Source organism: Oncorhynchus mykiss, chromosome 6 (assembly GCF_057628025.1).
Source record: "Oncorhynchus mykiss isolate SJ-2025 chromosome 6, ASM5762802v1, whole genome shotgun sequence".
Taxonomy (NCBI): Eukaryota; Metazoa; Chordata; class Actinopteri; order Salmoniformes; family Salmonidae; genus Oncorhynchus; species Oncorhynchus mykiss.
In genome coordinates, this window is record NC_143027.1 from 42459792 (window position 1) to 42481847 (window position 22056).

The following is a 22056-nucleotide window of genomic DNA, read 5'->3' on the forward strand; positions in this document are numbered from 1 at the left end:
GGTAAAGGCAAAAAAGGCCTTGGTGGCAAGGTAAATACAATATAGCAAGTAAAACACTGGAATGGTAGTTTTGCAATGGAAGAATGTGCAAAGTAGAAATAAAAATAATGGGGTGCAAAGGAGCAAAATAAATAAATTAATTAAATACAGTTGGGAAGGAGGTAGTTGATAGGGCTAAATTATAGGTGGGCTATGTACAGGTGCAGTAATCTGTGAGCTGCTCTGACAGTTGGTGCTTAAAGCTAGTGAGGAAGATAAGTGTTTCCAGTTTCAGAGATTTTTGTAGTTTGTTCCAGTCATTGGCAGCAGAGAACTGGAAAGAGAGGCGGCCAAAGAAAGAATTGGTTTTGGGGGTGACTAGAGCGATATACCTGCTGGAGCGTGTGCTACAGGTGGGAGATGCTATGGTGACCAGCGAGCTGAGATAAGGGGGGACTTTACCTAGCAGGGTCTTGTAGATGACATGGAGCCAGTGGGTTTGGCGACGAGTATGAAGCGAGGGCCAGCCAACGAGAGCGTACAGGTCGCAATGGTGGGTAGTATATGGGGCATAAAGAGCGCCAACTACTCCAATCTGAATTTGATGAGCTTTCTACCAGGCAAGCTGAACAATTACTCTTGCGAGAGCGTATGTATACAGTGTATGAACAAGGCCAGTAAACTTCTTGCACATCAAATCCGTAAATATGAGGCCTCACGTTTAATCCCACAAATAAGGACCCTGTCTGGTGCCACCACAGTTATACATAAAGAGATGAATGATCCATTCAAACAATTTTACTCTGCGCTATACACCTCTGAATCTCCTCAAAACCATTTGCTGATTGATTCATTCTTTAATGGTCTGAATATGCCTTCAATTGATACAGACTCCCACGACTGTTTCGAAGAATTTACACCTGAGGAGATTGCAACGTTTATTAACGTGCACTGTCCCTGTAAAAATTACATAAACAGCAGTGTCCGCAATGAAAAATGGTAAATCACCGGGTCTGTACGGATTTCCAGAATAATTTTACAGGACGTTTTCTGGTCTGCTTAGCCTATTCTTGTCTCGATTATTTGCAGAGTGCCTTAATACATCAAAGCTACCGCCTAGTCTCATCAGGCTTCAATTTCATTACTATTAAATTAAAAACAAAGACCCCCTGGAATGTGGATCCTATCGCCCAGTCTCGCTTTTAAATTGTGATTACAAAATCTTAGCCATGCTCTTAGCCATCCGTATGGAAGGCTTGCTGCACAAAGTAATACACTCTGACCAGACTGGCTTTGTGAGAAATAGGCATTTGAATTTACTGTAATTCCCAGCGTCGGGGGACCCGGAGGTGGTGGTCTCACTCGATGAGGAAAAAGCTTTTGACCGCGTTGAGTGGGACTACCTAACATCTGCCCTTTATAGATTTGACTTTGGCTCCAAATTCATTGCATGGATAAAGATTCTTTATTTTTCTCCTATGGCTTCGGGACGGGCTATCAACTTGTCCTCTGACTATTTTCCCTTGCACTGTGGATCCAGACAGGGTTGTCCACTCTCCCCCTTGTTGTTTGCTTTGGTAATCAAGCCCCTCACCGTCGCACTGCGCTCTAATGATGCCGTTCAAGGTATAATCAAGACGGGCTTAGAGCAGAAAGTCTCTATATGCTGCCAACCCTGATACCTCATTGCCACGTGTCTTGTCTGTTCTTAAAAAGTTTGGATCAATCTCAGGGTACAAGCTGACTCTAGGCAAGAGTGAGCTTTTTCCTGTAAATAAGGCTCTTTTACAAGCTTTCAGTTTAGGATTGTCTGGGATCAATTCACCTACTTGGGAGTTAAAGTAAAAAGGAAATGTTAAAATTTGTTTAAGGAAAACCTTGTTGCTCTAGCAGACAGTTTGAAACCATCTTTAACTTTTTGGAATTTGCTACCTCTTTCCCTTATTGGAATGATTAATGTCATTAAAATGAATGTGTTGCCCAAACTTTTATATTTATTTCAATGTTTGACCATTTTTATTCCAAAATCTTTTTTTAATTCACTGGATCAAACATTCATGTATTTTATTTGGGATGGCAAGGTACCACAGATTGGTAGAAAACATTTACAGAAACTAATGCATTGGGTGGTTTAGCTCGCCCAAATGTTCAGGCATACTATTGGGCTGCAAATTTCAGAGCCCTTTTGTGCTGAGGGTAGACTGATCCTACTGGCCCTAGACCACTCTGGGTCCAGATAGAGTTTGGAGCACTTTCTTGTGTGTTGTGCTCGTCTCTCCCAGTGTACCTTGGCAAAAGGTGTGTCAACCCAATAGTAAAGCAGTCTCTTAAAATTTGGAATCAGTTCTGTTTAGCCTTTAGCTTCTGAGGCTTTTCTCTATCAGGCCCAAACAATCAGAATTTTTTTTCCCCTCCATCTTTAAATAATGGAGCTTTTCGCATCTGCCACTCACTAAGCCTCTCCTCACTGGCCCAATTATTATTTGATGATACATTTGCCTCTTTTGCTCACCTACAGGAAAAGTTCAACCTCCCCCAATCCCACTTTTCCCCCTATCTCCAGACTAGGAACTTTGTCAGTGCTAACACACCTGAATCTTTGAGCTAAACTAGCTTCCTAGGGGCGCAAATTCTCATATATATGCAAATCATTAATGACTTACAGAACCCTTCTTTTGTGCCTTTAAAGACTCCTCTTTTAGCACTAGCCTCATTCAATTCAAGATGGTTCACCGGATCCACTGGTTCGGGGAAAAACACTCTCTGATTTTGATCCCGTGTCCGATGTAAAACGGAACCAGCCATGTGTATCATGTGTTTTGGGGCCGTCACAAACTGTCAGGTTTCTGGGAATTAATATGATAAATGTGACTTCTGGAAGCCTTGTTCATCTTGCCCTGTAAAACACTAAAATGTGAGCTTGTTTTGCCCTGTTTTCTATTTTGTTTATGCTTACAAAAAAAACTTTTTTTAATAAAGCATTTTAAACTTTATTTTTGGTTCAGTGGATGCTTGGTTTGTGGCCATGACTATCTGAGTGTGAGTGGTTGCATTTCTCCACGCCTATCCCTTGTCTGTTTACAAGAACAAAGGTGAGGTGTCCGCTCTGTCCCTGTACTACAGATGCCCTTTAACCTTTGTAGCCTACTGCCCGGTGTGTTTAACTTGTCTAAAGTACGGTATCTTTATAGCTAATCTTTTTTATTTTTATTTTTTCTAGTTGAGTATATTATTTATATTGTTTTGTGTTGTCTGGTGTGTAAAACTGAATAAACAGAGTATAAAAAAAAAAGTTCCTTGGTGTCCACGTCATTAAGGACCTATCATGGTCCATACATACGAACAAAGTTGTGAAGAGTGCACCACAAAGGAGGCATCCCCGTAAGGTCAGATTCCAACTGTTTGGAATCTGACCGCAAGGTGATACAGAGAGAAGTGTGTACAGCCCAGTACATCACTGGGGCCAAGCTCCCTGCCATCCAGAACCTCTATACCAGGCGGTGTCAGAGGAATGCTCTAAAAATATGGAAAGACACCAGCCACACAAGTCATTCACTGTTCTCTCGGCTACCGCATGGCAAGCGGTACCGATACACCAAGTCTGGAACCAACAGGACCCTGAACAGCTTCTACCCCCAAGCCATAAGACTGCTAAATAGTCAACCAAATAGTCCGGGTAGCTATCTGCATTTACCCTTTTTACCTCAACTACCTCGTACCCCTGCACATCGACTCGGTACTGGTACACCGTGCACAGTATTCAGACTCCTTGACTTTTCCACATAACGTTATTCTAAAATGTACACAAATATTTTTCTTTATCAATCTACACACAATAGCCCATAATGACAAAGCAAAAACAAAAATAAATATGACATTTACATAACTATTCAGACCCTTTACTCAGTACTTTGTTGAAGCACCTTTGGCAGCGATTACAGCTGAGTCTTCTTGAGTATAACGCTACAATCTTGGCACACCTGTATTTGGGGAGTTTCTCTCATTCCTCTCTGCAGATCCTCTCAAGCTCTGTCAGGTTGGATAGGGAGCGTAGCTGCACAGCTATTTTCAGGTTTCTCCGGAAATGTTAGATCAAGTCCGGGATCTGGATGGGCCTCTCAACGACATTCAGAGAATTGTCCCAAAGCCACTCCTGCGTTGTCTTGGCTTTGTGATTTGGGTGATTGTCCTGTTGGAAGGTGAACTTCACCCCAGTCGGAAGTCCTGGGCGCTCTGGAACAGATTTTCATCTAGGATCTCTCTGTACTTATCTCAATCCTGACTAGTCTCCCAGTCACTGCCACTGAAAAACATCCCCACAGCATGAGGCTGCCACCACCATGCCTCTCCGTTGTGATGGTGCCAGGTTTGCGCCAGATGTGACACTTGCCATTCAGGACATAGAGTTCGATCTTGGTTTTATCAGACCAGAGAATCTTGTTTCTCATGGTCAGAGTCCTTTAGGTGCCTTTTGGCAAACTCCAAGCAGGCTGTCATGTGCCTTTTACTGAGGAGTGGCTTCCGTCTGGCCACTCTATCGTAAAGGCCTGATTTAGTGGAGTGCTGCAGAGATGTGAGAATATTCCAAAAGGACAACCATCTCCACAGAGGAACTATGGTCTAAGCTCTATTAGAGTGAGGATCATGTTCTTGGTCACCTCCACGACCAAGGCGCTTCTCCCCCGATTGCTCAGTTTGGCTGTATGGCCAGCTCTAGGAAGAGTCTCATTCCATTTAAGAATGATGGAGGCCACTGTTTTCTTGGGGACCTTCAATGCTACAGACATTTTTTGGCACCCTTCCCCAGATCTGTGCCACAACACAATCCTATTCTGAGCTCGACGGACAATTACTTTGACCTCATTACTTTTTTTGCTCAAACTTCCCCTGTAAACTTTTGGACCTTATATAGACAGGAGTGTACATTTCCAAATCATGTCCAATCAACTGAATTTACCACAGGTGGACTCCAATAAAGTTGTAGAAACATCTCAAGGATGATCAATGGAAACAGGATTCACCTGAGCTCAATTTGTATTAATAGCAAAGGGTCTGAATGTTTATGTAAAATAAGGTAGGTTTTTTATTTACATTTGGGGGAAAAAAATATAACTATTTTCAATCATTATGGGGTATTGTGTTTAGATTGCTGAGGATTTTAAATTTATTTAATCCATTTTAGAATTAGGCCGTAACGTAACAAAATGTGGAAAAGGTCAAGGGGTCTGAATACTTTCCGAAGGCACTGTATATAGCCAAGTTATTGTTTTCATTATTACGTGTTATTACTTTCCTATTATTTATCCATTTCCTTTCTCTCTGCGTTGTTGGGAAGGGCCCGTAAGGAAGCATTTCATCTGTTGTTTACGAAGCATGTGAGAAATAACATTTGATATCTTGCTAGGGACTGAATATGGGCCAATAAGCTTCTGTAAGAAGTGTCACTGCACTGACTGCACAGATGGCAATAAATCTCAATCGTATTTGTATGTGAAGATAATTGGTGTGATCGGGCAAAACTCACTTATCTGCATTACAGTCATAGCAGAGGGAGAACAGGGACATTGATCAAGATGCATTATGGCAAGCTGAGTGTTCTCTTCATTTTGGATTTTTGCTTGTGCATGCATGCAGCACACTCTCTCTGAGGCATTTGGTGGTGATGTGTCATAAGGTTACACTATATGCAGCCTTAGGGGGAGATTAACTCTAGACCGCACACACATCATTGGATCACGGCAGATTGCTGACCGAGTCAACCTCCTTTCCAGAGGGGTGACAGAGAGAGGAAGAGACAGGTGAGACACAAGGGGCTAGAATGGCTGAAATGCTCTCCATTTGAACACAGACAGCCACTGCTACTAGTAGAGAGGTATCCCTAGGTAGGGGTCCCTGTTGACGTATGGCCACTTCTCCAAGACAGAGCCAAATGGACATACTGGAAAGCTGTTTGGGAGTGTTCTACTTAGTGATGGTTGTCGATGAAATAATGCTCCCCCGAAAGGGACAAGTCATTGGTTGACAGCTCACGCAAAAAATGACTGACCTGGTTGACGGGCTCGTTGAAGTTGGTGATCAGGCCAGCTCGCAGCGACGTCTTCTCATCTTCTGACAGAGCACTGGACGGACACACACACACAGAACTAGGTTACAAAATAATGCCAAACATCAACGCAAACATCTTTTCAATACTCAATATCCATTTTGAATTAGTTGACTGCTTCAAATGTGTTATCAGAAACGCTCTCCACTCTGATGGAATTGTTTGAGGCCTCAATATGCCAGAGGAAAGGAGGGGGAGGCACATTGACCGTGTGCAATTCCTGTCAAATATCACCATCTGCTTCTTTAGTGAGGCGGTCAGCGAGAATGACCCTAGTATTATTACATTTCCACACCCTTCCATTTGAGAGGGAGAGGAAAGCCATGGCATTATCAACTGCCTGACACAGCACCCAGCTGATATCCTGTGAGAGACGCCTTCTGCTTTGAATCCAATTTCCCCAGGGAGAGAGCTAGCGCCACAGCGTAGGCTTTAATATAGAGGGCTGATACGACATGAAGATGACAGAGAGCAGCAGTGAGGGATAGCTCTGTCCCTGTATGAAGCTATTGTATACACTGTCCCGGGCTAACACTAGAACTGCTAAAGCAGTCATTTTGACTGCTCATAAATTAAACATTTTTAAAGTCATACCCTCCTCCGTTCTTGACTATTCCTAAATAAGTCTATATAACACTGTCGTTGTTAGAATTTTAAATATCACAAACATAACTGGGGTTTTAACCAGTTTTAGGAGGGCATGTCATTTTTTGAATGGTTTTTCCCCGTTGCCCCTACTTCTCCCCACATTTGAAAGTGCAGTACCCAGCTGATGATCACCTTGATAATTAACTCAAAAACTGAAACTAATTTCACACATAATAGATTAAATAAATTAAGTAAGGTATGATGGAGCGAATGGGTGAGTTGAGTGAGGGGAAGCGAACTATGCATAATTATGTAATTATGTGAATGAAGAACAGGGCGAGCTAGTCTATTGTATTGATCTGTTCTAATTATAATCTCAAAAACGGTATGTACCCTATATCAGTCCAAACAATGTGTTTTTTGGTTTTTACATATAGCCTACAGTAAACTAATGAAAATGCTATTGTGTTATTTGATATAAAAATGGTATTCTAATTTTACCCATGGCCTTCATAAAACATCAATTTATAATCTTTTCAATAGCATATATGAAATGTATTAATTACACGTATAGAATATTGCAGTCAGAATGACTGCTCATTAGATTGAAGGAGGTCCCTCGAGGCCTAGCGGTTCTATTGTTAGAGGAAGCGGGAGAGAGAGAGGGGGGAGAGGGGAGGGAATCATGGAGAGGTAAGAATGTTAAGAAGAGTGAGGAAGGGAAGGTGGCAGCGGTGGATGAGAAAATAGGAATTGAAGCAGGAGAGAGAGGGGAACAGGGAAAGGAAGAGGGAGGGCTTGATTGAGTCTCATCCTTTTTGAAGAGAAACAGAAGAGAGGGGATTAAGTGAAGTGTAATGTGAAGAAGGGAAGAGTTGCCACATCCCATACAAAGTAGCAGAGATCCTAACCCCGGTAGAAGTTTGTGCGACAAGCCCGCAGATAAATTGTAAATTGGGCAACTTCTGTAGGCACTGGGTGCATTAAGCGCAAAGCAATGGCCAGGAGTTCATTGCACCTTCCACAGCAAGCAGAGGTTGACAACGGCTTTGTTCGACAAATGATAATGAATTACCCACACCTACAAAAGAAAAGAAGGGGGGACTTTGGAAGGAGAGCACTAAAAAACGAAAGAATAGCTGGAGATTGCAGAAGCAGAACTGATTGTCTTTGAGGTGAGGTGGTTAAAAACAGTCTTTGTTCTGTGGACCTGTAGGTGAACTTGAAAAATTAAGCTGGTCAGCAATCCCATAGGTGTGAATGGAGAATTACCATCCCATAGGTTGTGTCTGTACAATACTATCAGTATGGCCTACACTAGATGGACTTAAGAGAATGGCGCCAATGAATAGCAATGTGAGCTCACAAAACACACACAGCTGAGCCCAATCGATTGGCAGAACTTGCCATTAATACTGAAACGTGATGATGGGAGAGGTATAACAGGTGTGGGGAAATATTTGTTTTATCGTAAAAATGGCGAGATGACAGATAAGACGAGACAGAACCATAAGGAAAGTGAAAAGAATGGCGAGAAGAACGGAAAGAAGCAAGAGAAGAAGAAGAGGGAGGTAAAAGAGAGAAGGCTTACTTTGGCGCGACTCTCCTCCAGTACCTGTCGATGCCGTTTTTGAAGTAGAGCACGGCAAGCCATCGGACGTTAACATCCAACATGTGGTTGTTGAAGATATTCTAGAGGAAAGAAAACACAGGCCAGCGTTTAAATAACTTAGTAGATGGGAGGAATCAATATTATTTAAATCACTGTGATAATGTCCTTGGCTGCAGCTGGAATTTCACAGCTATCCAAGGAGTCCTTTCAGAAACTACACAAAGTGCTTACATTCTTGGGTTAGGGTCTGGTTTGGAATTGGGCATTCTTATGGACGGTAGCGCCCCACCTGGCCAACATCCGGTGAAATTGCATAGCGCCAAATTCAAAACACTGAAATACTCATAATAAACATTCAAAATATACAAGTGTTATACATCGGATTAAAGTTTCCCTTCTTGTTAATCCAGCCACTTTGTCAGATTTCAAAAGGGCTTTACGGCGAAAGCATACCATGCGATTATCTGAGGACAGTGCCCTGCTTACAAAAGCATACAAACATTTTACAACCAGGGAAAAGAATTACAAAAGTCAGAAAAGGCGATAAAATTAATCACTTACCTTTGATGATCTTCATATGTTAGCAGTCACAAGTCCATGTTACACAATAAATGTTTGTTTTGTTCGATAAAGTCCCTCTTTATATCCCAAAAACTTGTTGGCGCCTTTGTTCAGTAATCCACTGGCTCAAAGGTAGTCACGACATGCAGACGAAAACATCCTAATAGTACCTGTAAAGTTCGTCAAAAGATGTTTATAATTAATCCTCAGGTTGTCTATTGTCCAAATAATTGATGATATTTCAACCGGACAATAGCGTCTTCAATAGAAAAGAAAAACAACGAATGGTGCGCAATCGGTCACGCGCTCAAAACAGCTCTGGATCATTTAGAGTCCACTGATAGAATGTTCGAATTCTTCCTCATTTTTCAGAATACAAGCCTGGAACAATGTCTAAAGACTGTTGACATCTAGTGGAAACCATAGGAACTGGAATTTGGGTCCTATTCAAATACATATTGTATAGGCATTCAATAGAAAAGTACCCACATCAAAAATATCCCACTTCCTGGATGGATTTTACTCAGGTTTTCGCCTGTCATATCAGTTCTGTTATACTCACAGACATTATTTTAACAGTTTTGGAAACTTTAGAGTGTTTTCTATCCAATACTACCAGGCATATACATATCCTAGCTTCTGGACCTGAGTAACAGGCAGTTTACTTTGGGCACATTTGTCATCAAAACTTCAAAATACTGCTCCCTACCCAAGAGAGGTTAATAAAGCCACACTGGCTGGCTGCTTATCTTAGCTGTCCTACAAGGTTTTGAGTGACAAAGCGAGAACCCAAACTTTGGGCTCATTAAAAAAAAGATGTACCAGCATCCGATGTGAGTTCGGGGGAGGTGGGTGTGCATGAGAGGGGCATGCTGGGAGCTTGCAGTCTGGAGTACGCACCTGGCGCCAGACTGAGACAATCACAGCAGAGTGCTGCCACACTCCACTATACACACACACACTTCTCTCAGCAGGCGAATTGAAGGGTGAAGCTGCGTTGAGTAGCGAACCACAGGGGTGAGTGGGGGCAGAGTACAACAACGTTCTCTGTTATTAACTCAGTCCTGACTGTCTGAATACAGCAGAGAGTTCTAGGCTCAGAGCGATTCAAACGGTGTTGTTCTGTGGGTAAAAAAAGCAGAACCTGGCAGTGCAGCCTCAGTTGGGTGGCTGATGTGGCTATGGTTGCAAAGGGAGGATATATTACTGGAAACTTTCAAAAGTTTACCATTAAACTACCTGAATTTTGGCATCTTTCAAAGATTTTACGTAATCTATCACAAGACATCCAGTGGCCCCTTTGGGTACATCAGACTATCACAGGTGTCTGTAATAATCTCTGGCCCTCTGTGTGGCCTCATCACATGTAAAATATATGAAATATTGTGATTTTAAAATAAATACAAAGCTGCAAAAAAACATTCACCTAAACATAAACCATCAACTTAGTGAATACAAATGTATATTTTGTGTGTGTTTTTTTTTTTACTATGTCAATATGTATTCGCTGTCAATGTTTTGTCATTGTCATTTTTGTGAAAAAAGTCAAGTTGGAAGAGTTCATTGAAAAGAATACCTCTGTGGATTAGATGCTTTTTAAATTAATTAGGCTATTTTCTCTTGAACCATAAGGTCATGGACAAAGATGCAGTGCATTCAGGAAAGACGAATGTAATCGCTGCCAAAGGTGACTCGACAAAGTACTGAGTAAAGGGTCTGAATACTTATGCAAATGTTATAGCAAATTTCAAGTATAAATTACTAACGTTTTTATTTTTATTTAACCTTTATTTAACTAGATAAGTCAGTTAAGAACAAATTCATATTTACAATGAAGGCCTACCCCGGCCAAACCCTAACGACGCTGGGCCAATTGTGTACCGCCCTACAGGACTCCCAATCACGGCCGGTTGTGATACAGCCTGGAATCGAACCAGGGTCTGTAGTGACACCTCTAGCACAGATACAGTGCCTTACACCGCTGCGCCACTCGGGAGCCCACGTTAAAAGAGATTGCCATAGATTTTCTGTTTCGAAAAATTACTGAAGATTCTGGAAACGTTGGTAAATTACGGGTAGCTTTGCAACCCTAGGAGTGGCTAACAACCACCTACTGTAACAAGGTATTGGATAGCTGATGGATAGAGATCAACAAAGACCATCTACAGTACACTTACTGAATGAGGAGAGATGGTGAGGAGGATGGGACAGATTAGATTTCTTTACAGCCTCTGTGGAGTATCACACACACACAGTATCCTGCTACTATGGTTTACCCCATGGCTCTAACAGCAGCACAGTGACACATCAACCTGGGCTAGACTGGGGCATTGTGTGTAACCTAATGGTCTATCATTTGTGACAGGGACTAATGCAATGTGACAATGAGATAATGACAGTCAAGGTTAGTGTACAGCTGAGCACCAGTGAGCATCCCATCTATTTCTCTGTCACTATCTCTACCATTCCTGTTAATTTTTTTTATTTTTATTATTATTATTGTAGTGAGGGTGGGGTGATTTGTTAGTAGTGATTGTAATCAGGGCAAAACTGCCCACAGATATTATATATGGAAACCACACAAGCTGATCGCCGATGCCGTTGTCGCTGCTGCTGTTGTTATTATTGATATCATTGATATCCAGCCTTCTTTGACATTTGAGAACCCAGTTGCATAGTCACATCCCCACAGCTTTGCATAAATCAAGATGATCCAAAACCACAAGAGAAGCATGTTGGGCCCACAGAAGGCCTACCTTTTTAAAAATGTCTGCATTGACCCAAAACTTTCTGGCCCATATCCTATCCATCATGTAATAATTAGGGGAACACTCTTAACTTGAGGAACTCAAAGCTTTGCACAAATCAATGGATGATGTGTGGTAAGCTCCAGTATAGACGTTGGTGCCTGTGTTTGCCTGTGTGTGTGTGTGTGTTAGACATACCAGCAGTACAGAATAGAAGCCAGGTTGTGTCTCCCACTGTCGTAGCTGCTCCTCAGCAGGCTTCAGTAGAGCGGTATCCTGACTGGTGGCCTGGGTCAGGGCCTGTAGGACCACCGAGCTGGCACTCTCCATATCCATACCTAGAGACGCCTGAGGGTTAGAGAGCGAGAGAGAGGACAGGGGTGGAACAGAAGGGGGAGTGGAGAATGAAAGGGAGAGGGGAGATGGAGACAGAGGGTGAAGAAGAGAGAGAGTGTGAGGGGAGAGAGAGAAACAGTGAGAAGGGTTCAGCACCACCTTCGCATTACATTTTTACAGTAGGAATATGGAAATGAATAAACTTCTGTAGAAGGCACAAGGCAGACATTATGCCTGCACAAATAGACAAATTAACCAAGGAGATCTTTACATGCCTCTTCATCCCACCATCCCCCCCTCCTGCCATCATCACGGTCCTCTCTCGCTCTATAACAGATCACACTGTAAGTAAAATCACTCAGAGGCTAGAATGGTAGTCCCAATGACGCAGGCAGGCACAGCCTGACACAGCAGAGCAACACACCTGGTCCTCATGCAGGCAGCTCCCTTTGCAACTTAGAATGATTTCCGTCAATCCTACAGTCGAAACTGCCCGACTTGTTAATTTCAAAAAGGGAGACCCGAGTCAATCTCCAATGTTACTCAGAAGAACTAACAATGATACTCCCCGAAAAAATAGGATATACAGCTCTCTGTCTGTACGGCACAACTTTCAATTATTCCTCAGCATTGCCTGAAATAACTTTAAATGTTTCATGTTTTTACTACCCATTTGAGAACGTCTACATCCCAGCAGATTTGGTTGTTTTTAGGGAGACAGGGAAGTAAAAAAATATAGTAAAAAATGTTCCTGTCAAAAAACTAAAATCTGCTTTACCCAACTGTGTGGAGACCGAAGGGGCCCCCGGTGTTATGTAAGCCTGAGACCAGGTTTGATCATTTATAAGTCTAAATTGAATTAATGATGATAGACACACAGGAAGTTTATCTTGTTACATAGACGCCCAAACCACTTTTTGATTCAAAACACAATGGTGAGTTCTATAACCAGTAATAAATCAAATGGCACATTGGAAAACAACATCCTAGTGGTTAAAGTCAAGATGCTGCTGCATGCATATAGATAATATCCCCATAATCTAAAATAGATGTAAAAATGGTGTGGACAATTTCCTTCCTATTAACAGAAGTCAGACCTTGAACTTAAACTTCATCACCAGCTCAGTAACATGACAGTTTGTCATAAAGCCAGATACCAAGATATTTGTAGGATGGAAGGAAGTCAATTTGTGTACCATTCAAACTCGTCATTACAAATTCATTTAAATGTGGGTTATGGGACCTACAAGCTATATAAATAACATTGGTAATTCAGTAACAAATATATAGCTTGATTAACATTAAGAATACCATTTACAAAATAACGACAACAGCCACCCTCGAAGCAGCGTTACCCATGCAGAGCAAGGGGAACACCCACTCCAAGTCTCAGAGCGAGTGACGTTTGAAACGCTATTAGCGCGCACCCGGCAAACTAGCTAGCCATTACACCTCGGTTACACCAGCCTCATCTCGGGAGTTGATAGGCTTGAAGTCATAAACAGCTCAATGCATGACGCACAACGAAGAGCTGCTGGCAAAACACACAAAAGTGCTGTTTGAATGAATGCTTATGAGCCTGCTGCTGCCTACCACCGCTCAGTCAGATATTTGTATGCTCAGTCAGATTTTATGCAACGCTGGACACGCTAGATAAACTAGTCATATCATCAACCATGTGTAGTTAACTAGTGATTATGATTGATTGTTTTTTACAAGATAAGGTTAATACTAGCTAGCACCTCACTTTGGCTTACTGCATTCACGTAACAGGCCGTCTCCTTGTGGAGTGCAACGAGAGGCAGGTGGTTATAGCATTGGACTAGTTAACTGTAAGGATCCCCCGAGCTGACAAGGTGAAACTCTGACGTTCTGCCCCTGAACGAGGCAGTTATAACCCACCGTTCCTCGGCCGTGTTCTTAACTGACTTGCCTAGTTAAATAAAGATTAAATAAAAGTGTTTTAAAAAAAATAATAATAATTAAAAAATTTGGCCAAATAAGTGTCCAAAAATACTGTTTTGCAAGGAGGAATGGGAAAAAATGTCAGTCTCTCGATGTGCAAAACTGATAGAGACATACCCCAAGCGACTTACAGCTGTAATCGCAGCAAAAGGTGGCGCTACAAAGTATTAACTTAAGGGGGCTGAATAATTTTGCACGCCCAATTTTTCAGTTTTTGATTTGTTAAAAAAGTTTGAAATATCCAATAAATGTCGTTCCACTTCATGATTGTGTCCCACTTGTTGTTGATTCTTCACAAAAAAATACAGTTTTATATCTTTATGTTTGAAGCCTGAAATGTGGCAAAAGGTCGCAAAGTTCAAGGGGGCCGAATACTTTCGCAAGGCACTGTGGCTAATGAGTCAGTTAGTCTAGCCTTGGCCCAGACTTGATTTCTTATCTAGAGGCGGTCAGAGTACAGGACAGTACCATGGATTAGTTTGTTTTTTGACTCGGAATCGCTTGAAAGGGGCATATTTATCAACCAGAGGTAACAATGGATGAAAAGTGGCAAAACAGTGTCTGGTATGCAGCTAGTATAAAACAGCTCTGCATAACAGATTATGATGGAATGCCTGGGGTGAGAATTTCCACTTACACAGTAGACCACAGCAATAAATATAAATATTTTGGCTTATGGACACCTTTAAGAAAGCATTATGACATAAAAGGTCTTACATAAATAGCCCCTTTTTTTTGCCCATCACATCTGAAAATGTTGTAGTTCGCAATGGCAACATCCTTATCCATAATCAAATTATTCAGCCAGGTCTGTGAGATAACCAGAACTTCTGGGCTAGTGTCATGCACCCAGACATCCATCCAGAAAGTCCAGTTTAGACATCAGGCTTCACACATTTATATGTAACAGTCCAAGCCCTCTGCGGGGCTTGAAAACAGCAGGAGTATCCATGGTGACAAGAGTCAATTGAACTGGATGAGATAGCCACAATAGGCTTCCTGATTGGATTCAAAGTTGCAGAGCTAACCGTAGAATTCAGGTAAATGTGCACAAGATTACTATGGACAATACCACTATGCTTGTGGACACATGTAGCAAAACATAAGCTTGATATAATTATATTAATAGCATAGGTGGAGCAAACAATAGTGAGCAGCTAACAGCGCTATCAACGGAAATTTAATTAACAGGCACAGAATGGCCATTTACAATACCCTATAAACATGGGAAGCTGTGGTGGAATTATATCGCTGCGATTTAATGAGAGTAGATACATTTGAGGAGTTAAAGGCAACGAAAAGTCAAAATCAGGAATTTCATGAAATTTTATATTTCGATTTAACCAGATCAAAGTATAATAACCAAAGTATGAAAAATGACCGTCGCTTCTACATTGACAAAGTGTGATCATAAAAAGTTACTGATCCTTGCCCATGTCAAACATTTGGATTCAGGAGGGGGGATTATTAAGTGACGTCACTCTAACTCATTTTAATATACCAATGGTAACATGATAGTCGCTTACCTAATTTAAGTACCGGCTTATAACCAACATTGGAGAAGGCATGTTAGCGGAAGGGCGTGGTTTATATAGCTACTCTACTGGTGGCAAAATTTTACTGTAGGGTGTCAGCAAATATAATTATAAGTTTACACTATTCATCTATGGCAAAGATACTTAAGGCGTGCCAAATGGGAGATGTATATAAAAAATAATGTAAAAACAATTGATGCAATTTCAATGTTGTTTGATTGTGTATCACCAAATTTGCTTGAAAGGATTTTACGGCATCCAAGTTTCTTAACATAGGCGTTTCAAAGAGCTGTCAGCCAAGATTCCTGCCCAACTCAGCCGGTCTTCTCAAACATCCTGGTAGTTAGCTATGAGAGATAAAGTACTTTTTCTCAGGGAAAAATATTATGGGTGACATTTAGTCACTCAAAAGGCTATTTTACATGGGAATCAGCATGACTGTTCACAACCTTTAAAACGCTTAGGCATATCAAATAGGCTAGGAGAGTAAAATATATGATAATGTAAACGGGCAATCCGGGAAACATACATGTTTTTACTTTTAATACACACACACACACACACACACACACACACACACACACACACACACACACACACACACACACACACACACACACAAAGCTATGCTCCCTCACGTTTTATCCACATATCCCTTTGAAATTCATAGACAACACTGCATATCTCCAGCAATGGATAAAAGCCACTCGTACACCAGCACTTGTGCCATAAAGCTACAAGAACAGAGATCAGAGCGCAACGTGTGCAGGGGAAGGCCTATTCAGTAAGGAAATCAGCTTTGCTAGACTGCCATCTAGAGGCATGAAGAAATTAGAATCCAAAACACCAAACAAGAGAGAATGCTGTTGTGTAGGCCTACAGAGTAGCCTATGGTGATAGATGCTAAACTCAGTACAAAGAAGTGATAAATATCATACAGCAGCATATTGCAACACGTTTTAAACTAACCCAAGCTGAATCTCAATAGCCTTTCCTCGACTCCTTCTCCAAACCTTCACTCACTTCCTACTCAGTCAGATGGAAGTGAGAAGAGGATTCAAGGAGAAGAAACAAGTATAAGAGGAATCATGCTTGTTAGCAATGAGTCATGGCTGAAAAATGCATTTAAATTCACTGCCAAAAGAACACATTAGAACACATTTATTTACTTATTTTTAGAGAAGAAAAAAATTGAGATGGAAAAGCGTTTCCAGTGTAAACTTAAATGACTAAAATCAGTTGACAGTTTCAAATGACAGTTTCAAGTTCCTTGGTGTCCACATCAACAAACTACAATGGTCCAAACACACCACGAAAGTCGTGAAGAGGGCACGACAATGCCTTTCCCCCTTCAGGAGACTGAAAAGATTTGGTAATTCGATTAATTGGAATGACCGATTAATTAGGGCCAATTTCAAGTTTTCATAAGAATGGGTAATCGGCAATTTTGGATGCCGATTATGGCTGATTATATTGCAATCCACGAGGAGACTGCGTGGCAGGCTGACCACCTGTTACGCGAGTGCAGGCAGCAAAAAGGTATAGAGAGAAAAGGTCCTATAATAACTATAATCTAAAACTTCTTACCTGGGAATATTGAAGACTCATGTTAAAAGGAATGACCAGCTATCATATGTTCTCCTGTTCTGAGCAAGGAACATAAACCTTAGCTTTTTTACATTGCACATATTGCACTTTTACTTTCTTCTCCAACACTTTGTTTTTGCATTATTTTAACCAAATTGAACATGTTTCATTATTTATTTGAGGCTAAATTGTTTTTATTGATGTATTATATTAAGTTAAAATAAGTGTTCATTCAGTATTGTTGTAATTGTCATTATTACAAATAAATAAATAAATAAAAATCGTCCGATTAATCGGTATCGGCTTTTTTTGGTCCTCCAGTCATCGGTATCGGCGTTGAAAAATCACAATCGGTCGATCTCTAATCAAGACCTGTTCTTGCCGGAAAGACCTGTGGCCGGATGAAACACATCCACTCGCACCTATTGCCCGTTATTCATGGTCCTCCTGAACCAGCCCTTGGTTATTGATAAATCAGGAAGTCAGATTTCACCATTTAAATTAGTGATGCACTGAAATGACATTTTTGGCCGATACCAATATCCGATATATTCCTTGCCAAAACAAACAACACCGATATTAAAATGTAAAGGCCTTTTAACTATTTAACTGTATTTGAATGCTTAACACACACACACGGACGCAGTGGTCTAAGGCACTGCACCTCCGCACAAGAGGTGTAATACAGTCCCTGGTTTGAATCCAGGCTGTATCACATACTTCCGTGATTGGGAGTCCCATAGGGCGGCGCACAATTGGCCCAGTTTCATCCGGGTTTGGACGTCATTGTAAATATGAATTTGTTCTTAACTGACTTACCTAGTTAAATAAAGGTTACACACACACCACACTGACCAAAAAGTTATTTGGTGGCATTTACACATGTCCCCATTACCAGTAAATCATCATCAAAACCTATTTCTTTCACTTACTTGCTGTGCTGTTTCGTTGTTCATTTGTCATTTCACACTCAACCAGGATTTCATCATAAATTGCCTTGCAAAAGCATTCATCCCCCTTGGCTTTTTTCCTATATTGTTGCATTACAACCTGTACCTTAAACTTATTTTTATTTGGATTTCATGTGATGGACAAAAACAAAATAGTCAAAATTGGTGACATGAAATGGAAAAAAAAGTCATTTCAAAAATTGCTAAAAAAAAATTAACTGAAAAGTGGTGCGTGCGTGCATATGTACAGTTGAAGTCGGAAGTTTACATACACTTAGGTTGGAGTCATTAAAACTTGTTTTTCAACCACTCCACAAATTTCTTGTTAACAAACTATAGTTTTGGCAAGTCGGTTAGGACATCTACTTTGTGCTGACACAAGTCATTTTTCCAACAATTGTTTACAGACAGGTTATTTCTCTTTTAATTCACTGTATCACAAGTCCAGTGGGTCAGAGGTTTACATACACTAAGTTGACTACAGCTTGGAAAATTCCAGAAAATTATGTCATGGCTTTAGAAGCTTCTGATAGGCTAATTCACCTGAAGTCAATTGTAGGTGAACCTGTGGAAATATTTCAAGGCCTACCTTCAAACTCAGTGACTCTTTGATCATGGGAAAATCATGGGAAAATCAGCCAAGAAAAAATAATTGTAGACCTCTACAAGTCTGATTCATCCCTGGGAGCAATTTCCAAATGACTGAAGATACCACGTTCATCTGTACAAACAATAGTAGGCAGGTATAAACACTATGGGACCACACAGCCGTCATACCGCTCAGGAAGGCGATGCGTTCTGTCTCCTAGAGATGAACGGACTTCGATGCGAAAAGTGCAAATCCATCCCAGAACAACAGCAAAGGATCTTGCGAAGATGCTAGAGGAAACAGGTACAAAAGTATCGATATCCACAGTAAAACAAGTCCTATATCGACATAACCTGAAAGGCCGCTCAGCAAGGAAGAAGCCACTGCTCCAAAACCGCCATAAAAAAGTCAGACTACGGTTTGCAACTGCACATGGGGACAAAGATGTCACTTTCTGGAGAAATGTCCTCTGGTCTGAGGAAACAAAAATAGAACTGTTTGGCTTGCAAGCCGAAGAACACCATCCCAACCGTGAAGCACGGGAGTGGCAGCATCATGTTGTGGGTTTGCTTTGCTGGAGGGATTGGTGCACTTCACAAAATAGATGGCTTCATAAGGCAGGAAAATTATGTGGATATATTGAAGCAACATCTCAAGACGTCAGGAAGTTAAAGCATGGTCGCAAATGGGTCTTCCAAATGGACAATGACCCGAAGCATACTTCCAAAGTTGTGGCAAAATGGCTTGAAGACAACAAAGTCAAGGTATTGGAGTGGCCATCACAAAGCCCTGACCGCAATCCTGTAGAAAATGTGTAGGCAGAACTGAAAAAGCGTGTTCGAGCAAGGCCTAGAAACCTGACTCTGTTACACCAGCTCTGTCAGGAGGAATGGGCCAAAATTCACCCAACTAATTGTGGGAAGCTTGTGGAAGGCTACACGAAACGTTTGACCCAAGTTAAACAATTTAAAGGAAATGCTACCAAATACTAATTGAATATAAACTTCTGACCCACTGGGATTGTGATGAAAGAAATTAAAAGCTGAAATAAATCATTCTCGCAACTATTATTCTGACATTTCACATTCTTAAAATAAAATGGTGATCTAACTGACCTAAAACAGGGAATTTTTTACTAGGATTAAATGTCAGGAATTGTGAAAAACTGAGTTAAAATGCATTTGGCTAAGGTGTATGTAAATTTCCGACTTCAACTGTATTCACCACCTTTGCTATGAATCCCCTAAATAAGATCTTGTGAAACCAATTACCTTCAGAAGTCACATAATTATTTAGATTGCACACAGGTGGACTTTATTTAAGTGTGACATGATCTGTCAAATGATTTCAGTATATACACCTGTTCTGAAAGGCTCCAGAGTCTGCCACACCACTAAGCAAGGGGCACCACTAGAAGTATAGAAGTACAGATCAGGGTTGGGTTATAAAAAAAACACCAGAAATTTTGAACATGCCACAGAGCACCATTACATCAGTTATTTAAAAATGGAAAGAATATGGCACCACAACAAACCTGCCAAGAGAGGGCTGCATTAATCAGAGAGGCAACAAAGAGACCTAAGATAACCCTGAAGGAGCTGGAAAGCTCCACAGTAGAGATTGGAATATCTGTCCAGAGGACCACTTTAAGCCGTAGAAAAGTACAAAAATAAGCAAACACGTTTGGTGTTCACCAAAAGGCATGTGGGAGACTCCCCAAACATATGGAATAATGTACTCTAGTCAGATGAGACTAGAGCTTTGAGCTTGAGCTTTTTGGCCATCAAGGAAAATGCTATCACTGGCTCAAACCCAACACCTCTCATCACCCCGAGAACACCTTTCCAAGAGTGAAGCATGGTGGTGGTAGCAGCATCATGCTGTGGGGAAGTTTTTTATTGGCAGTGACTGGGAAACTGTTCAGAATTGAAAATATAATTGATAGCGCTAAATACAGGGGCATTTTTTAGGGAAACCCGTTTCAGTCTTCCAGAGATTTGAGACTGGGACGGAGGTTCACCTTCCAGCAGGACAACGAACCTAAGCATACTGCCAAAGCAACACTTGAGTGGTTTAAAGGGAAAACATTTAAATGTATTAGAATGGCCTAGTCAAAGCCAGATCTCAATCTAATTGAGAATCTGTGGTATGACTTAGATTGCTGTACACCAGCGGAACCCATCCAACTTGAAGGAACTGGAGCAGTTTTGCCTTGAAGAATGGGCAAAAATCCCAGTGGCTAGATGTGCCAAGCTTGTAGAGACATACCCCAAGAGACTTGCAGCTGTAATTGCTGCAAAAAGGTGGCTCTACAAAGTATTGACATTGGGGGGGGTGAATAGATATGTGCGCTCAAGTTAAGTTATTGTGTCTTATTTATTGCTTGTTTTACAATAAAAAATATATATTTTGCATCATCAAAGTGGTAGGCATGTTTTGTAAAGCAAATGATCCAAACCCCCCCCCCCCCAAAAAATGGATTTTAATTCCAGAATGTAAGGCAACAAAATAGGAAAAATGCCAAGGGAGTGAATACTTTCTCAAGCCGCTGTACATGTCAAGCAGTGACATTTCAGCTCTGTCTGTCCTCTTCCTTAGTGTGCACTGTCACCGTGTCCGTTTCCATCTTGTCCAGCTGTGTATGTAACATTTCACATAAACCCTGTTTGTCCGTATCGAAATAGCGGTCCTTGTACTTAGCATCGAGCATGGAGGCGACACAGTAAAGAGGCTCAGAAAATGCCCCATCGCTTGTTCACAACCTGTGTCGGCAGTTTTGTTGAGCAAAGTTACCGGAGTTACACAGTAATAATATCACTGCTATTAGCTTCACGACATACTATGGAATGCCGTTTGGGTCTTTGATTGTCAAAAAATATATGTCAAATAACACAATTTGACGCGTTAAATAAGCATTTAATTTGACACGTCAAATAACACAGTTCTATTATAGAATGTTGTGTGTTCTGAATTTGCATGTGCAAGCCAAGCGCCACCACTACTATCAGTAGCACTGTCAAAGCTGTACAAAATTTGTCTGCAAACAAGAAAACACCGGCCATGAACGACGAGTTTACAATACTGAGTTGGTAATAAAGCATTATTTGTTGGGCCGCACCTTCTGGGGTAGCTAGCTAGCTTCAGCTTGCTAGCACCAATACAACCAGCATGAAAACAATGACCAGTAGAAACTGCAGTAATTTTCACGATTTTTAGCAATGATTTGGGAATCCTAGTGAGTAAGTATTAGCTATACTTGTTGTTCGCCTATTGAAATTGAACTTCAGTTCATGGAAATAAATAGCAGCCAGCTACTTAACCCTGTTGCCCAAAGCTAACGTAATTAGCAGCCAGCTTGCTTCATCCGGCTAGTGAGGCTCAACCAGACCGGGTTATGTGTTGTGAAGCTAGCCACAATAAGGATTAGGCACAATAGTGGAATTTGTGGTTTGCCTTCAAAATAAAGGTACCTCTGAAAGTGATGGTTACAATTGGAGGAATCAT

General features: G+C 41.2%; 1 protein-coding gene across 2 annotated transcripts in view; it reads right to left on the bottom strand.

Annotated features, from left to right (window-relative positions):
- ipo11 (importin 11) overlaps positions 1–22056 on the bottom strand; it is a 233640-nt gene that overhangs the window by 208238 nt on the left and 3346 nt on the right. For both annotated transcript variants that reach the window (XM_036980135.2, XM_021606535.3), the window contains exons 2-4: positions 11789–11938; positions 8262–8362; positions 6026–6098 (exon numbers count right to left, since the gene is read on the bottom strand). In XM_036980135.2, coding sequence (XP_036836030.1) covers positions 6026–6098; positions 8262–8362; positions 11789–11926 — 312 coding nt within the window. In that variant the 5' untranslated portion in view covers positions 11927–11938. The remainder of the gene's footprint in view (positions 1–6025; positions 6099–8261; positions 8363–11788; positions 11939–22056) is intronic.